The sequence below is a fragment of the Mesocricetus auratus genome, unplaced genomic scaffold, assembly GCF_017639785.1.
Source record: "Mesocricetus auratus isolate SY011 unplaced genomic scaffold, BCM_Maur_2.0 Super-Scaffold_100006, whole genome shotgun sequence".
Classification (NCBI taxonomy): Eukaryota; Metazoa; Chordata; class Mammalia; order Rodentia; family Cricetidae; genus Mesocricetus; species Mesocricetus auratus.
In genome coordinates this window covers 12705199-12722302 of record NW_024429190.1, presented here as the reverse complement: position 1 = coordinate 12722302, position 17104 = coordinate 12705199, and the positions used below count along the sequence as shown (strand labels likewise).

General features: G+C 47.2%; 2 protein-coding genes and 1 long non-coding RNA gene across 7 annotated transcripts in view; all 3 read right to left on the bottom strand.

Moving 5' to 3' along the window:
• Positions 1-7172, bottom strand: part of Limk2 (LIM domain kinase 2) — a 61545-nt gene extending 54373 nt beyond the window's left edge. Inside the window, 1 exon segment of the mRNA XM_005068906.4 lies at positions 7024-7172. Coding sequence (XP_005068963.1) covers positions 7024-7039 — 16 coding nt within the window. The 5' untranslated portion in view covers positions 7040-7172.
• LOC121140780 lies at positions 5305-7015 on the bottom strand. Its single transcript, XR_005877692.1, has 2 exons — positions 6294-7015; positions 5305-5504 (listed from the first exon to the last, which is right to left on the bottom strand). It is a non-coding gene; the product is annotated as an uncharacterized LOC121140780 (long non-coding RNA).
• A 7786-nt stretch (positions 7173-14958) lies between the features above and the next one.
• The window catches only part of Rnf185 (ring finger protein 185), a 38754-nt gene continuing 36608 nt past the window's right edge, over positions 14959-17104 (bottom strand). For all 5 annotated transcript variants that reach the window (XM_040746842.1, XM_040746844.1, XM_040746843.1 and 2 more), the window contains one exon: positions 14959-17047. In XM_040746842.1, the coding sequence (XP_040602776.1) occupies positions 16950-17047 (98 nt within the window). In that variant the 3' untranslated portion in view covers positions 14959-16949. The remainder of the gene's footprint in view (positions 17048-17104) is intronic.

The window sequence follows — 17104 nt, the reverse complement described above, 5'->3', positions numbered from 1 at the left end:
TGGGTGGGTTTTCATTGCGGTTCTCTAGACCTTAGGTTCCTCTCTGTCTGGGCTGCGATGGCTCCTTCCAGCCCAGACAGCCTGTGATACCAAGCCTGTGATACCAAGCCTGCCTCTCACCTCCAGGTTGGAGCTCTGACATGTTAGGAGCCTTGAGAAGTGTTTCTTGCTGTTGTTCTCTTCAGAGTCTATTGTGAGGGTCAAGAATAAAGAACTGAAACTAAGAGTTGGGCTTGGGGCTGGAGAGACGGCTCCGTGGCTAAGAGCACTCTCGGCTCTTCCAGAGGGTGTGGGTTTGATTCTCAGCACCCACCTCAGGTGGCTCACCTGCCTGTAACTCCAGCTCCAAGGGATCCACCATCTTCTGGTCTCTACAGGCACCCGCATGTATATGGCATACACACATATTCACATGACATTTTTTAAATATTATTTTATGTGTATGCGTGTTTTGCCTGCATGTATATATGTGTTGATGTGTGTCTGGTGCCCAGCAGAAAAAGGCATTGGATCCCCTGGCCCTGGAGCTACTGATGTTTGTAAACCATCACATAGGTGTTGGGACTTGAACCTGGGTCCCCTGGAAGAGCAACAAGTACTCTTAGCCACTAAGGCATCCCTCTAGTCCCATACATGTAACCTTTGCATTAAAAGAAAAAAGGGCCAGCAAGATGGCTCAGCCAAAAAAGGTGCTTGCTGCTAACCCTGGCAACTGAGTTGGATCTCTCCAGTGTACATGGTAAGAGGGCAGGACTGAAGCCCACAAGTTGTTGTCTGACCTACACACACACTCCACACACGTGTCATGGCATATGAGCTATCAACACCCCCCCACACCCAGCAAAAACATGAATCCCATGTCATCTAAATAGGGCTGGAGAGAAAGTTCAGCAGCTAAGAGTACTGGTTGATCACCCATAGGACTCAAGTTTGATTCCTAGCACCCATGCAGCGCCTAACAACTTCATATAACTATAGTTCCAAGGGATCTGATGCCCTCTGGCTGCTATAGGCAGTACAATATTTTTATTTCCATTTTATACATATGAGTATTTGCCTAAATACATGTAAGTGCACCATGTGTGTGCCTGGTGAGTGCAGAAGCCAAAAGAAGGTGAGGGATCTCCTGGAGCTGGAGTTACCATGGTTACGAGCTGCCATGTGGGTACTGGGAACAAAACCTGTGTCCTCTGCAAGAGTAGCAAGTGCTCTCAACTATGGAACCAGCCTTCCAGTTCCCTTTGCTCATTTTGGCTTCTCTCCCTCTCTCCCCCCAAGACAGGGTTTCTCTGTGTAGCCCCGGCTGTCCTGAACTCACTCTGTAGACCAGGCTGGCCTCAAACTCACAGAGATCAGTCTGTCTCTGCCTTCCCAGCGTTGAGATAAAGCTGTGCGCCACCACTGCCCAGCACCCCTTTGCTCATTTTTAAGGAGGCTAAATAAAGTTACCACCTTACAGGATTAACCAGAAGATTAAAACGAGTAGTGGTTGTGTAAATAACTCCAGGGTGCCTGGCCTTAAACTGGACCTGTCTGTGAGTTACTCCACTCCCTCCCTGCAAGCATGTCCAGAGGTTACCCAGGGGAGAGGAGGATCTGAGTAGAGCAGCTTCTAAAATCCAAAGAGAACGTTTTCAAGTTAAGTCCTAGACTTGGTCTGTGTGCCCGTGTGCAAGGCACAGAGCAGGCCACAAACAAGCAGGGGCTTGGCGAGTACTCGCTGGGTGAAGGACAAGGACATGAAGAATATAAGTCAGAGATAAGTCAGACTCTGGGGACAGGGTGAACTGCACACAGTAACAGCCTGCACTGTAGACAGACAAGTGGGACAGAAGGCTCCTGTGGCTGGCTGGCCGGCTCCTACTCCATTCCCTGTGAGTAGGCGTTTTCTTATCTGGGGAGGCCTGCAACAGATGCCTTATCAGAGAACCCCAGTTACTCAATTCACATTTCTCATTCAGCAGTTACCAACTCATTGTCAATGACAGAAGTTATCTGAATCCTCACCAATGTGCCACAGTGTCCTAAACACTATGGGAGTATGAACTACCTACCCACTTAGAGGTCAGGACCAGCATCATCAGACTCCAGAACCTATGGTGTTGGTTATATTTTAGACTTTCTTTTCTTTTTTCAAGATAGGGTTTCTCTGTGTAGCCCTGGTTGTCCTGGAACTCGCCTTGTAGACCAGGCTGGCCTCAAACTCAAAGAGAGACACCTGCTTCTGCCTCCGGAGTGCTGGGATTAGAGTGCTTTAGACTTTCTTTTCTGATCCATCAGATTAGAGGAGGAAAGACCTCATCAAATGGGATCCCAGGGTGAAGCTCACTCTAAGAGAAGTAGGTGATGTCTATATCCCAACTAACAGCAGATGTGAATCGATGAAGGAGCTGATTCCCAGGTGTAAGCAGGAAAGACATGTGAATGCTACAGTCCCCAATGAAACGCCAAAGTGACATGACGCATACAGTCAGTCCCTATCCTTCCCTAGTACGTCTCGAAAACCCCAGCCCTCATCCAGGTCTCACTGACTAGAGCCAGCCCTGGCATGGGAACCACCAGAAAACCCACTATGAACGTGAAGGGCCCAACACAGCATCCTAAACACGATGGGTTTTTACTCATGACTTCCATGATTGTAAACCTAGAGTGTCTGCTGCGGATTGGAAAACTCCACAGTCCTTAGCCTGCCATTAAACACTCCAGAGTTTACCAAGCCCTAACTTCTGCTCCATGGCCTCCCCAGCTCCCACTCCTGGCTCTACCACACACATCAGTGTGCTCACCCCTGCTGAAGACTGAGCTCACTGACATGTGCACCGTACGCTACAGTTTCTTCCCTGTTACCTTTCTCATTCCTCTCACATAAAAAACAACAAAAAAGAACCACCCACAAGTTCTCAGATGTTGCCACACACACACACACACACACACACACACACACACACACACACACAGAGCCCCAGCCCTGATCATGACTGGCAGCTGCTCAGTACACTGCCGGACTTCAACTTTCAGCTGTCATGCACGCGCCTGCTGACCACCACTGCTCCTTGACCCTTATCTTACTTTCTATTAAGCATCAGTCCTGATGACAGTCGCGATTTAATGTCTATCTTCCTGTCAGAACACACTCCACAGAGGAAAGGGCTTGTCATATCTTGTCTCCTGTTTTGTCACTCAGGGATAACCGTGTAAATACAACTCTTGGCATATAAGCTTTGCAACAACACATCTTGATTTTCATCCTTTTTTTCTTAATTACCCTAACCAGGCAGCAAGCTTTTCAAAAGCACAAACCATGGATTAGTATGTCCACAGCTATTTCAGAGTGTGCACACAACATGTGTGCACGTTCATGTGTTAGGGTGCACAGGTATTTGCATGAGTGCATGCATATGGGGTCAACCTTGGGTGTCATTACTCTGGAACCATTCACTTTGGTTTATGCTTTCCCTTGCTTACGTTTACTTATTTATTAGGGGGAAGGATGTACGCACCACCAAGCACAGAAGTCAGAGGACAACTTACAGAAGCTTTCTTGGGTTCTGGTGACCAAACTCCCATCCTCAGGCTTGACAGCCAGCTCAGCAGTTCTGGGCTCCTTGTTTTTTGAGACAAAGATTCACCAGGACCTGGGGCTAATCAAATCAGCTAGGGTTCCACCTGTCTCCACCCCATAGCAGCAGGCTTACAAGTATGAGTCACCACATCTGGCTTTTTATACAGGGCTGGGGATCAAACCCAGGTCCTGATGCTTACAGTACCTCACCAACTGAACTGTCCCTCAGGGACCCCACAGGTATTTTCTAAGGGTCTGTGTTCCAGCCCCACATGCCTCCAACTTTCTGTCCTCCTATATTAACTAGTCCTGGCTCTGACCCTGGACAAGCCTGTTTTCCTCCTGGAGCCTCAGTTTCTCCAAATGCAAAACAAGGATGCAGCACATAATCTCAAGTATCTTTCCTGGCTCTGGCATCTGTTAAAATTTGTAAGAGGCAAAACTTGGCCCAGCCCAGTTCCAAAGACATCATAGGCACTCAGTAAATATTTGATTTCCTTGTTGATTCTCCTGTTACAGAGGAATGCAAGGTGTCCAAGAATGTAGTCTGAACAGAACAAGTAAGTTCCAAGGCCCACTTCCTTCTCTGACTAGCCAGGCAATCTTATTGTGTTGTTTGTGACACAGGAAAGAAGAAACTACCGAGGAGGGAAAATAGTCTGAGCCTGAGCCCCATTTGTGTAGTCACAAACCTGGGAACAAGTTACTTCACGTCTTAAGTCTCTTGAACCAAACAAAAGGAAAAAATAAAGCCACTTTTAGGACCGAGGATATAGCTCACTAGTAGAGTAATTGTCTAGCATGTGCAAGACCTCAGGTTCCATCCCCTCATCTATCAAAAAACAAACACAAAATACTGGCCACTTCAGCCAGGTACAGTGCACAGGCCTATACGGGAGACTGAGGAGGGACTTGAGTCCAGAAGTACAGGACCAGCCCAAGAACGTAACAGCCTAAGAAAGTAACAGGAAAATAATGAGAGCACTGGCTGCTTTTGCAGGACACGAGTTCAATACCCAGCACCCACACGATGCTTACAGCCATCAGTAACTCCAGTTCAAGAGGATCTTCTGGCCTCTGTAGGCACCAGGCATGTGGTACATGTGTGTGCTTGCAAGCATGCATATAAAAGAATGCTTTTTAATCTAAAAATAGTTAAAATTAAAGTATATTTAAAAGGCACTGAGGATGTACTCAGTGGCAGAATGCTCAGCTGGTTCACACAAGGCCCTGGATTGATCCACAGCACCACACACAAATGAAGAATGACTAAACTCTTGCACAAATTTCTGAGAATCAAACATCAAAGTTAAGTAAGACTTTACAGAGGGGCTGGAGAGACAGCTCAGAGGTTAACAGCACTGGCTGTTCTTCCAGAGGTCCTGAGTTCAATTCCCAGCAATCACATGCTGGCTCACAACCATCTGTAATGAAATTTGGTGCCCTCTTCTGGCCTGCAGGGACGTAGGCAGAATGATATATAATAGAATAATAATACAAAAACTAAAAAACATGTAGTCAGATCATTAAAAAAAAAAAAGACTCAACAGAGGTTAGAAAAAAATCACCAAGCTAGGTGCAGTGGTACACACCTTTGATCCCATCATTCAGGAGTCAGGACAGCCAGGCCTACACAGAGAAAACCCTGCCTCAAAAATAAATAAATAAATAAATAAATAAATAAATAAGAAAAAAAAAACCCACTGAAAACCAGTTGAGCTGAAGAACTCTAAAAGGACACATTTTAAATTTAAAAACAGATTTTATTTATGTATATGTTGTCTGTGTGAACACGGATTGCAGTTCCCTATAGAGGACAGAAGGCAGGGTTGCGTCCTCTGGGGCTGCAGTAATAGAACTGAGAGCCAGGTGGGTGCCAGGAACCAAACTCTGGTCCTTTGCAAGAGCAGCATATACTCTTGATCTCAGTCATTTCTCCAGCCTAAAAAAAAGACAGGATCTCTCAGCCCAGGCTGTCCTCAAGGTCCCTATGTAGCAGAGGATAACCTTGAACTTCTGATCCTCCTGAGCACTGGGATTGCAGGCATGCACCCTGCGCAGGTCTAGGTAGCTGGGGATGAAACCCTCGGCTTTACACACGCTGGGCAAGCTCTACCCACTGAACTGCATCCTAATCCCCAGCTCGATTGGGGGAGGGTGTTTAGAGACAGGGTTTCTCCGTGTAGCCCTGACTGTCCTGAAACCCACTATGTAGACCAGGCTGGTCTAGAACTCACAGAGATCCAATTCTGTCTGCCTCTGGAGTGCTAGAATTAAAGGCATGTGCCACTAACACCAGGCCTCAATTTTAAATTTTTTTTTTTTTATTTAGAGACAGGGTCTTATGCTGTAGTCCAGATTAACCCACACGCAGACCAAGCAATTCTGATTCCACCTTTCTAGTGCTGGGATTACAGGTGTGCACCACCACAAGCAGCCAGGAAAAAAAATAATTAAAGGAAGAGACAAAGGCATTTCCGCCCCGTGCTTTCTTTCTTCAGAGCATGTTTTCACCAATGAGGACAAAAATCCCATGCTCCCATCGTGAGGAAGTGACCCACTGGCAGCTCAGTCCTTGAATTCAGGATGGAGGAAGTGACTGTCCACCGGCCGAAAGCCAGGAAGTGGAGGCAGCTATCCAGTCCCTCCCCCACCCCTAAAATTCTCCCTTGGCCTTGCTAGAAAGCTTTTGGAAGTCAACCCTGGTAGACGCAGAAACTGAGTCACTCACACAGGTGGCTGGGAAACAGGCGGCAGAAGGCTCCCGGTGCAGCAGGTCAGGAAGCTGCAAAGTGATGCGGGAAGGGGCTTCGGGCCCAGCTAAGCCAATTCCGAAATTACCTCCACACAACCCTTCCCCTCAGGGTGCCCGGCTTTTATCCTGCTGGTTTCCGAGATCAAGCGAGAACTCAAGTCCCCCGGGAAGTTGAAACGTCTCCACAAGAGGTGGAGATCTTTGAACCTCAGGAGGAATGGCCCCACCTCTTCTTACCCACAGTCCAAATTGTAAACTCCACACTCCATACTCTTATTTCCAGGACCCCTTCCCGCCAAAAAATTCCAGCCTCCAAAGACACCTTTGAGAATTTTGGGTCTACAGAAAATCCAGAACTAAGGATAATTCGGAATCTCAAATCCTGAGCCCCGGAAGACCCTGGACTTTCCATATTCCAGACTCTCCGACCATGGAAGAGCGTGGTCGTAACCTGGAGACCTGCCCCCGCTGCAGATCCGGGGACCCACCTCGTGGGAAGCCGCCCCACGCACAGGCCACTAGGAGCCCTCGGTCTGCGGGACAGCCCGCCCGTACTTCCAGAGTCCCCGGACCTCTAAGTCCCGGGGGAGATTCCGCGTTCGGTCCTCCCCGTCTGCCAGGCTCCTGTCTAGGGTCACGGATCCAAGAGGATCCAGCCAGCCAGAAACCCGTGAGCGGTGGGCAGGACAGCGTGGCCCTTTCTTACCCGCCAGCGCCGCCATGGTTCCGGGCGCGGACACCAGGGGAAGGACCACCCGGTAGCAGCAGCTCGGGTCCGCGCTCGCTTGCGGTTTAGAGAGGAGATTGTCTCTGCCTCTGCAGCAAGAAGGATGCACCGCCTACGGCGCCCGGGGAGGACCAAACCGCACCTGGCACCGGGACCCGCCTGCCGACGCCCCACCCACTTTGGTTCCTGCCCCGATGCCCCGCCCCGCCTCTGGCGCGAGTTCTGCCGCGTCTCTGGCGCCACCTAGCGAGGGATGTCTTCTAGAGGTGTTCCGATTGGGGGTCGCAACACAGAAGACTCAGCGCTCAGTTAGACCAGTTACCCTTCTACATTCCTTGGAAATTGGTCTGTTTTCTGGGGTTGGTGGCGCACGCCTTTAATCCCAGCACTCGGGAGGCAGAACAGAGAAACCCTGTCTCGGAAAAAAAGAAAGAAAACGGCTCTGTTCATCAGGTACAGAATATGGTGGGGACCTCAGGTCTTGGTTCTGTTTGTAATCGTCAATGTGAACACGAAGAAGCTCCCACCTAAGAGAAACCACTTTTGCATGTCAAAGGTAAGGGGGAAGGAAGCAAGGTCCCCAAGAGCGGGTGGTTATGGAGGCCAAATTCTACTCTGCGTATCTGGGATGTTGTCCAGGACTCACCCTCCCATGTAAAATCCCTGGATATTCAAGTCTCACAAAAAACGGCATATGATCTAAGCATAACCCTTATATGCATTATGTTGTGTTTGGTTTTGCCATCTGGCCTTAGTATGTAGCCAGACTGACCTTGAACTTGTCAGCCTCAGCTTCTTGAGTGCTGGGATATCCATGTTTTATTTTTAGTGGTGGTGGGTTTTGAGACAGGGTTTCTCTGTATTGTTTTGGAGGCTGTCCTGGAACATGATTTGTAGACCAGGCTGGCCTCGAACTCACAGAGATCCGCCTGCCTCTGCCTCCCAAGTGCTGGGATTAAAGGTGTGTACCACCACCGCCTGGCTGGTATCCTTGCTTTTAATCACCTTTAGATTGCTAATAAAACCTAAAACAATATTGATGCTATGACATAGTTATCTTCCTGTGGGGCAAAGAACACCGAAGAAAGGTCTGGGCACTGACTGGGTCTAGGCTCAGTTGGTAGAGCACTGGCCTAGCAAACTCCTGGGTTCGATTCTGAGCACCATGATGCAGTCAACTTGTGATGCCAGCAGGAGGGTGGGAAGACCAAAGTTCAAGCTCATCCTCAACTGCACACCCAGCAGAAGGCCAGCATAGGAAACAAAAGACTTTATAAGAAAAAAGCAAGGGGCTGCTCTTCCAGGTCCTGAGTTCAATCCCAGCACCCACATGGCATCCTACAAGTGTCTGTGACTCCAGTTCCAGGGGATCTGACTCCCTTTGTGGGCACAAGACGCATATGTGGCACACAGACATACATGTAGTCATAACACCCCTAAACAAATAACAACTTAAAATTTTTTGAAGATACTTGTCATTGGAGATAGAAACTTCAAATGTCATTCACAGCGAGTAAAACACACTTGTGGACTTCCTCTGGAGGTTGCCAGGTTAGAAACTCCTGTAGGCAAGGGATGTAGCTCAGCTCACACACACACACACACACACACACACACACATTGCATAAGCAGGACATCGTAGTGCATACCTATAATCCCAACCCTCAGGAGGGAGACAAAGAAGGATCAGGCAGGATGCATCTTCACTTACATAGTGAATTTGAGGCCAAACTGGTATGCAGTAGACTCTGAAAAATCATACTGGGCATGGTGGCGTAGGCCTTTAATCCCAGAACTTGGAAGGCAAAGGCAGGTGGATCTCCGAGTTCAAGGCCAGCCTGGTCTACAGTGAGTTCCAGGACAGCTAGGGCTACACAGAGGAACTCTGTACTGAAAAAAAAACAAAACAGTCAGTGAGTCAGCCAATCAATCAATCAATCAATCAATCAATCGATCGGTGTGCAGTGCAGGGCAGTTCTTACCCTTCCTGGGTTTGGGAGACTAGGTTTCTTTCTGCCATGACAGCTGCTCCCTAATGTCTTCCCATCTAATTCTCTCAAGCTGGGTCTTAGACCATTGCTTCTTCCCTCAATCAGATGTAAGTAAATGGGAAACATGTCTAGAGGATCAGAAGAAAGGTAGGAATAGGGTCCAAGGAAACCACTCCTGCCTCTAACTCTCCCATCAGCTGCCCTTGGGTACACAAACAACACAGTTGTCTGTCTTCCTGCCTTAACTTTTTAGTAGAAGTGGTTGCTAGTTACACATTTCTTCTGTGGTGCCTCATAACCCAGTGTGCACACAGTGCTGAGGAGGGCTGTCTGACCTCCCTCCTGGGAACCCTCTTGAGCGTTGGTTTCCCTCTAAGGAAATATGTAATTTATAGGAAACACTAGATTGTGTACTGAATTAAAGAATCACAGGCCACTTCGTGACTAGCAGAGAGGAAACAGGAGTCTACTCATCCTGCAATGTACTTCCCCAGGCACAGAGGAATGGGGAGTCTACAACCAACAATCCCTGGCTTTCTCTGTCCCTCTCCTCTGCAACCCAGCACCCACATCCATCCTCCTCCCACTCTTGATCAGTGCTTTCCCTTCCCACCTTCTCACACTCTCTCAGTCCACTTTTGCAATACCTCCAGTCTCATACCACAGAGAGCAGCTGTAGCCAACAACAAATTCCCCTAGGAAAGGCCCGGTAGTACAGAGAAAAAAATGTAAAGCATGGAAATAGCTACCAGAAGAGGCAGCATTCTTTTTTTTTTTTTTTGGATTTTCAAGACAGGGTTTCTCTGTGGCTTTGGAGGCTGTCCTGGAACTCGCTTGGTAGTCCAGGCTGGTCTCGAACTCACAGAGATCCACCTGCCTCTGCCTCCCGAGTGCTGGGATTAAAGGCGTGCGCCACCGACGCCCGGCTCAGAAGAGGCAGCATTCTAATGTGGACCCCCAAACCATTCCCACACCATCTGAGAATAAGGAGAAAGGTTTGGAGAGCAGGAAGGGTCTAGGCAAGGAGAACATCTACTAGCTTTCTAGATAGCACCCACCTTGTCATCTTATTTAGCTAACCCCCATCCTCAGTTAGTATCCAAGACTAGCTCCTACGGCTGAATCACAGTCAAGTCTCCAGACTCTTGAAGACTTGGACCTTGCAACTATCTCAAATTGTCTTGGTGGCTCACATCTGTGGCCCTAGATACTTGGGAAGCTGAGGCAGGAGGATAGTTCAGGACCAGGTTGGGGAATATAGAGGATATACAGTGGGGGAGACAATGGTTATCCAGGGGATTGCAGAGTTTGCTCTCTGTTGTGAGCAAAGAATTGGAGCAGCAGATTAAAGTAACAACTTTATATGTTCAAGATGGACTAAAGATGATCACTGGCTTAGTTAGGTGTTTCATAGGGACGCTGGGTCCTCCTCTTTCCCCTATTGGTCCTGTCCAGACATCCACCCAGCCCTGTGCCTTCCTACAGTTTCTCCTCAAAGAGTCTTCTGGGGACAAGAAGCTACCATCTCAGGGAGCCTGTCTTGGCTTTCCTTACCTACTATGCTCCTCTAACCCTGCTTCAAAGCAGTGTTACAAAATAAACAAGCAAAGAACATCCCATTCTGCTGTCATAAGAGGACTTGCTTGTGTCCACCTGGATTTGTCATTGCCACCTGTACCGGCTTCAAATTGAGCCAGTCTGACTTCTAGACTCCTTTTTGAGTCATCACCGAAGATGGACAGATATGTCTCCAAAAATGTTTCTGATCCTTGTTTAAAACTCTCACTAGCTCCTCACTGCTTACAAGGTAAAACCCAAGCCAGGGCCTCACTAACACATTTCAACATGCAATGTGCTTCCCTCAGTCCAGGACTCTTTCCTAAATATATTCTGTCCTTGCATACCATGTTACTCCTGAAATCAGCATCTTTCCATATTATCTGTCATTTTACACCTGACTCTTCTCAATTCTAGAAACATTTTTATCATGTCATTTTGCAACCCTTATGAATTAATTTACATCTGTACTGTGCTATATGAAAGCCAGATGTGGCAATTTGTATTAAGATGGGGGACTGGTGAAATGGCTCACCTGTTAGAAGAATGAACTGCTCTTCCAGAGGACCAGAGTTCTGCTCCCAGCTTATGTCAGGTGGCTCATAATCACCTTGTAAGCCCAGCTTTGATGCCTCTTCTGGCCTCCTTGGGCACCAACACACACACATATATAAATAAAATTAAAATTAAAAAGATGGAAAAAAACAAAGATGGGGAAAATAAAGATGAAATGGAATTCTGGAATAGGATGCAAAAATTCAATTCCTTGGCCTGGCAGTGGTGGCATACGCCTTTAATCCCAGCACTTGGGAGGCAGAGACAGGCAGATCTCTGTGAGTTGGAGGCCAGTCTGGTCTACAGAGTGAGTTCCAGGACAGCCAGGGCTACACAGAGAAACCTTGTCTCAAAAAAAAAATTCAGTTCCTTTGTCCACTAGCCACATTTCTTGATCTTGATAGCCACATATGGCTAGTGGCTACTGTGTTGCCTGCAGCTAGTATGAAACATTTCCATCATTGTAGAAAGTTTTATACATGCTCTCCCATGTGTGCATCTTTAGGTTGAATCTAGTGAAACCATTAGATCTAACAATTTTATGAACTTATGGAAAACATATGAGTAAGAAGAATTCCTAAGTAAAACTGGTGACAGTAGCAAAACTGAGGCTATGGGAACTCAACAGGAGTGATCCGGTTCCTTAGAGTTATGCCACTGGGCAACATGATAGGTTTCTTGTGGTGAAATAGAATCAGCAGTTGAAGGCCAGCAGGGGTTTCAACCCGTGTCCCCTGCCCAGCACTTATGAAGTTGATTTGGTCACAGTTCTAATACACACACAAATTCTCTCTCCCTCCCTCCCTCTCTCTCTCTCTCTCTCAGGTTTATATACAGGCTTACAGCACAGTGTGGAAAAACCCCAGGTATAAGAGCTCGTGTTTTCCTCATGCTACTTATTGATTTCAGGCAGGCAAGGCTGGGGCTGTAAGCCAGGACTAGAGAGCAGGGTGCACAGAAATCTGTGGGAGCTGGGACCCAACACCCTCTTTCTCTCCTACCCAGACTACTTGAAACAAATCCCAGTCACATGTCACCTCTTAATTATCTCAATATGCATCTCAGAGCTATGCATTTAAATTTTTATGTGTATGAGTGTTCTGCCTGTATATATATATATAAATGCTGTGAGCCAGCTGCTGGTGCTGGTGTTCATGATGGTGGTATAGGTTCTGGTGGTGCTGATGATGCTGGCAGTGCTGATGGTATGGGTGGTACTGATGGTAGTAGTGGTGGTACTCATGTCTTTAATCCCAGTATTGAGGAGGCAAAGGCAGGAGGATGTCTGAATTTGAGGCCAGCTCTTTTGCAGAGTGAGCTCCAGGACAGAGAGGGCCACACGGTGAAATTCTATCTCAAAAAATTAAACGAGTGAGACTACTGCACATGTGCCTCATGCCTACAGAGACCAGAAGAGGGCCCTGGGCCTCCTGAAACTGGAGTTGCAGGTGGTTGTGGGTGCTGCCCTCTGGAAGAACAACCAGCACTCTAACCACTGAGGCAACTCTCCAGCTCCACTCTTTCAATTTTTATTAATGAAGCAGGGTCTCATTTAACTCAGGCTAAACTTTAGAATTTATTTTTAATTATGTGTGTCTTGAGTTACTTTTCTTCTACTGTGAAGACACCATGGTTCCAGAGGATTAGAGTACATGCCAATCGTTGGGGGAGGGGCATGGCACTGGAACAGCAGCTGAGAGCTTACTTACATCTGATGCACAAGCATGAGATAGTCAACTGGGAGTGGCATAGACTTTTGAAACCTCAAAGCCCATCCCCAGTGACACACCTTTTCCAACAAGACCACACCCCCTAACCTTACCAAATAGTTCACCAACTGGTGATCAAGCATTAAAACATGAGTCCGTGGAGGCCATCAGAATGTATGTATGTATTTTTGTCTACATGCATGTCTGTATACTACATGCTTGCCTGGTGTCTACAGAGGCCCAAAGAGGATGTTGGATCCCTTGGAACTTGAGTTACAAATGGTTGTGAGCTCCCTACCATGTAGGTGCTGGGAGGCAAACCTGTGTCCTCTGGAAGAGCAGCCAGTGCTCCTAACTGCTGAGCATCTCCTTCACTTGTAACTCCTTTGTGTAATTTATGTTGGGGGAAGGGCACTATGGTACATGATTGTAATCTTTCACTAAGAAAGGAGGATCAAGTTTGAGCTAGCATGAATAGGACGTGTTACGAGAGAGAGAGAGAAAGATATCTTGGCATTTGCCATAAAGACATACACACATGCATTCTCTGTCACAAGCAGTTGGACGTCTTGTCTTTCATTTCCTGATACCTCAGACTTGCTCATGGGGAGCATGTTAGGATGAGATGGATCCAACAGGACTGGACCTGTGTTGATGGTTTCTGGGGTTGGCTGGTTGGGATAACACATGAAGGCTTTTTTGTTCTATTCTGCTCTGCATGGGTTTGTGTGTGGTGTATGAATGTGTATGTCTGTATTGGTGCAGTGTAAAAGGAGAAGGTCCTTCCATTATTGCTCTAATCTTTGGTGGCTCCAGGGATCCTCTGGTCTCTGCCTCCCTGGCAGTAGGATTACAGACCCGCACATCAAACTTTTTACAAGGGTGCTGGGATCCAAACTTGTGTCTTCATGACTTTTTCCCCACTGAAAACAAAAATTCTGGAATCATTGGTTTATGAGTTCCATTACATTTTTTCCTTTTGATGGTACTTGGGATTAAACCTAGGTTTCACTTATATGTAGTGCTTTATCACTGAGCTGTATCTTCAGCCTTGTTTTTGCTTTAAAAAATTAAAGTTTTATTTTTAAAAGATTTTTATGTGTACAAATTTTTTGGCTACATGTATGCATGTGTATCCTGTGTATGCAAGGCCCTTAGCAGTCACAAAAGGGAGCTGAATCCCCTGGAACCAGAGTTAGACAGCTGTGAACCAGTGTATGGATGCTGAGGACTGAAAACAGGTCCTCTGCAAGAGCAGCTGGTACTCTTAAGCAATGGTCCATCACTCCAGCCCCTACGTTTTTAATTTATTCTCGTGCACGATGTGGCTGGGTAGGTGGGTGGCACAGGCACGAGACTTGGTACAGTGTGGAGCTCAGAGGACAACTTCTGGTTCTCTCTTTTCATTCACCCTTTGGGTGCCAGAGATTAAGATCAAGTTGTCAGGCTTGGTGGCGAATACCATTACTAGGCTGTGCCATTTCACCAGCTCAAGGCCTCATTGGACTTTTTATTCTCTTGCCTCAGTCTGCTGGGTAGTTGGGATTATAGGCTTGGGCCAACAGGCCTATTCTGAAGTTTCCTTACCTCTGCATTCTCCTGCTGTATCTTGGCACTGTTCAACTTGACCATTGTTAGGTCAAAGCCTAAGGGGAGGAAATACGAACTTTGAAGAGAGTATGACCTATAGCTTTGGTGTTTTGAAGCCTGAAGCTGAGACAAATTCAAAACTTCATCAGCTTCTATTTTATAACACACATTAGTGAGCAATGTCAAGGAGGGCACACTCCCTGCTCTACCTGCACACAGGGAGACATTTTAACACTGAGTAACCTGTGATTTCTCTACATGTCACACTCAAGGGAAGACTAAGCTTCATCATGCAGTTTGGTGTTTGCAGACTTAGGAATTGCATACATTTGCCAGAACTGGGGCTGCCTGTCACAGGCAGCTAGATCTCCAGTTCACTCTTCTCATCATTCATTATCAATGGGTGTTTGAAGACATAAATATTACTAGACAAGACAGGTACTTCCCAGGGGCTAAACCAGTGTGCCCACTCCCCAGCTACTAACATCCCAAACACAAAGTCCACACTCACAGCAATGTAAAACCATTTAATTCTAAATCAAATCACTTTCACAACAGTGAAAATCAGTGCTGGTCAAGGTATGCTGCCTTACATGTTTCCATTTTCTGACTGTCCTTGTCCATGGGGGTGGCAGAAAGGTGGAGGCTAAGGCTACCTTGGCCATAGAAGGAGTGGTGAGCCTAAAGAGGGATAGCCTACCCAGGAGAGGGGACTCCCAAGTTGGCTCTCCTGCCTCAGCTGCTGAGGTATAGCCCTGTAATGTTCACAAAGGGTACACGGCCATCACAGCTTTGCTCCTGGGATGACACCTCCGCTGAACACACACCTGGGCTCATTCCATTTCACCAGATTCCAAATGATTTGCTCCACTATTTAGAACTCTTCTTTCTTGTTGTTCAGGGTTTCCCTCTACTACTTAAGGCTACATACACTACACTAAGGATCCTACCAATTCTCTCTAAAACAGAGACACTCCAGTGGCCCCTGCAACTGGGGATTTCCATGTGACAAAGAATATTTAAAATCTGTCAGCACACTAAAGTTGGTGGCTTATTCTTACCAGCTGGATTTGCCAAGCCACCCTCCTACTCAATACTTCATACTGTATCCATTTCAATATTAATACTGGCATTGGCAGGTGGGAACCATGCAGTGAGGAGGAGGGCTCTCTCACCATCCTCAGGGTCTAGGGTTCTGTAGATTATGCAGAGCTATATCTAGAAAAATCAGGTGAGGCAAGAACCTAGTTTCTGGTTATTGCTGGAGAAGTGAACAAGAAGATCTAGTAGAAGTTCATCTTGCTGCTTGGCTGAGGTCTTCAGGAAGGGGCATTTCTAAGATGAAGCCTCATAGGCAGAGCAGGAGTCATCTGAGCAGGTGAACTATTCTCCTGCCTGGCACCACACCTCCACAATCAGGTTCAGAGGAAGCAGCTTATGATTTCGACAACAAATCAATGTGGGAGAAGAAGAAAGGAAAACCACACTTCATCGCTGTGGTCCTTTGCCTTTATGTATCACCAGGGGTTGTTGCTTGCTCGGGAGCCTCATGTGTCCTTGGGTTCCGCACACATTCAAGGGGTTTTCAGGTAAAGCCATCAAGCTATACCAACACCAGGACTACAAGTGGAATGACAGTCCCGGACTCATTTAAAAAGGACAATGGCTTCTGAGGATGGTAGTTCTACATGTAGCGGGGCTGACTGAGAAAGCCTCCAGTTTCTCTGGGCAAGATCTGAGAGAGGATTACTCAGGCTTTGCAGCCCAGGGGCAGGGCTACTTGCCCTGCTGTCCCTGCATCAAAGCTCTGAAACAGTAGATGGCTCAAATGCAGCAGTCTAGAGGAGAAAGCTGATGGGAAATTTGAGCCAAGTGACCAGGGACAATCGGTCAGGAAACCAGGGGTCAAGACACTGAGGGAGGCCTGGAGCCAATCAAAGACCAGAGTCTCACAAGGTCACACAGAATCTTCAGCTTCTGCTGCTGCAATTATGACCTTCTTTGCTGAGAAAGGGGAGGGCAGGAAGGCAGACAGAGCAGCACTGGGATCTGGAAGGGAATCTCTCAGTATAGGGAGTGGAGGCCACTTACCAAGGGTATTTTAAAAAGATGAAAGTAAGTTTCCATAAATACCATTTGGTTCATCCCTTCATTTTTGTAATATAAAGTTCTGGTGAAAGAAACTGTTTTTCTCTTCCCATCTCTTCCCCATGTAGAGCTGGGACCTGCTGTGAAGGCTGCAACAGGACTTCACATTGTCACCCATGAGAGGTGATTCAACACAAGACCTGAGGTTATAGAGGGCGTTTACAGCAGTAGTCAAACTGGGGATTCCTCACCAACCGGTTTTGAGTTCAAGCTCTAATGGAGAAGCAAGACTCCTTGATGTGTTTCTGACCCTTGATTCCAGGGTTGGGATTAAACAAGTCACACACCAGGAGCAGGTGTGGCAGGCACATCACAGTCCAGAGGTGCTGCTGTGGATGCAAATAGGAATCCTGTATTAGGCGATCAGGAGCCAGAACATGATCACCAGGGCTACAAACAGGAAGAGGCGAGACAGGAACTGCTCATCCACGTACTGGGGTGTCCCAGGGACAGCTAGAGAGACAAGAAGAAGAGACTTTGTCAGATGGCTGTGTGCATACTGCCCATTGG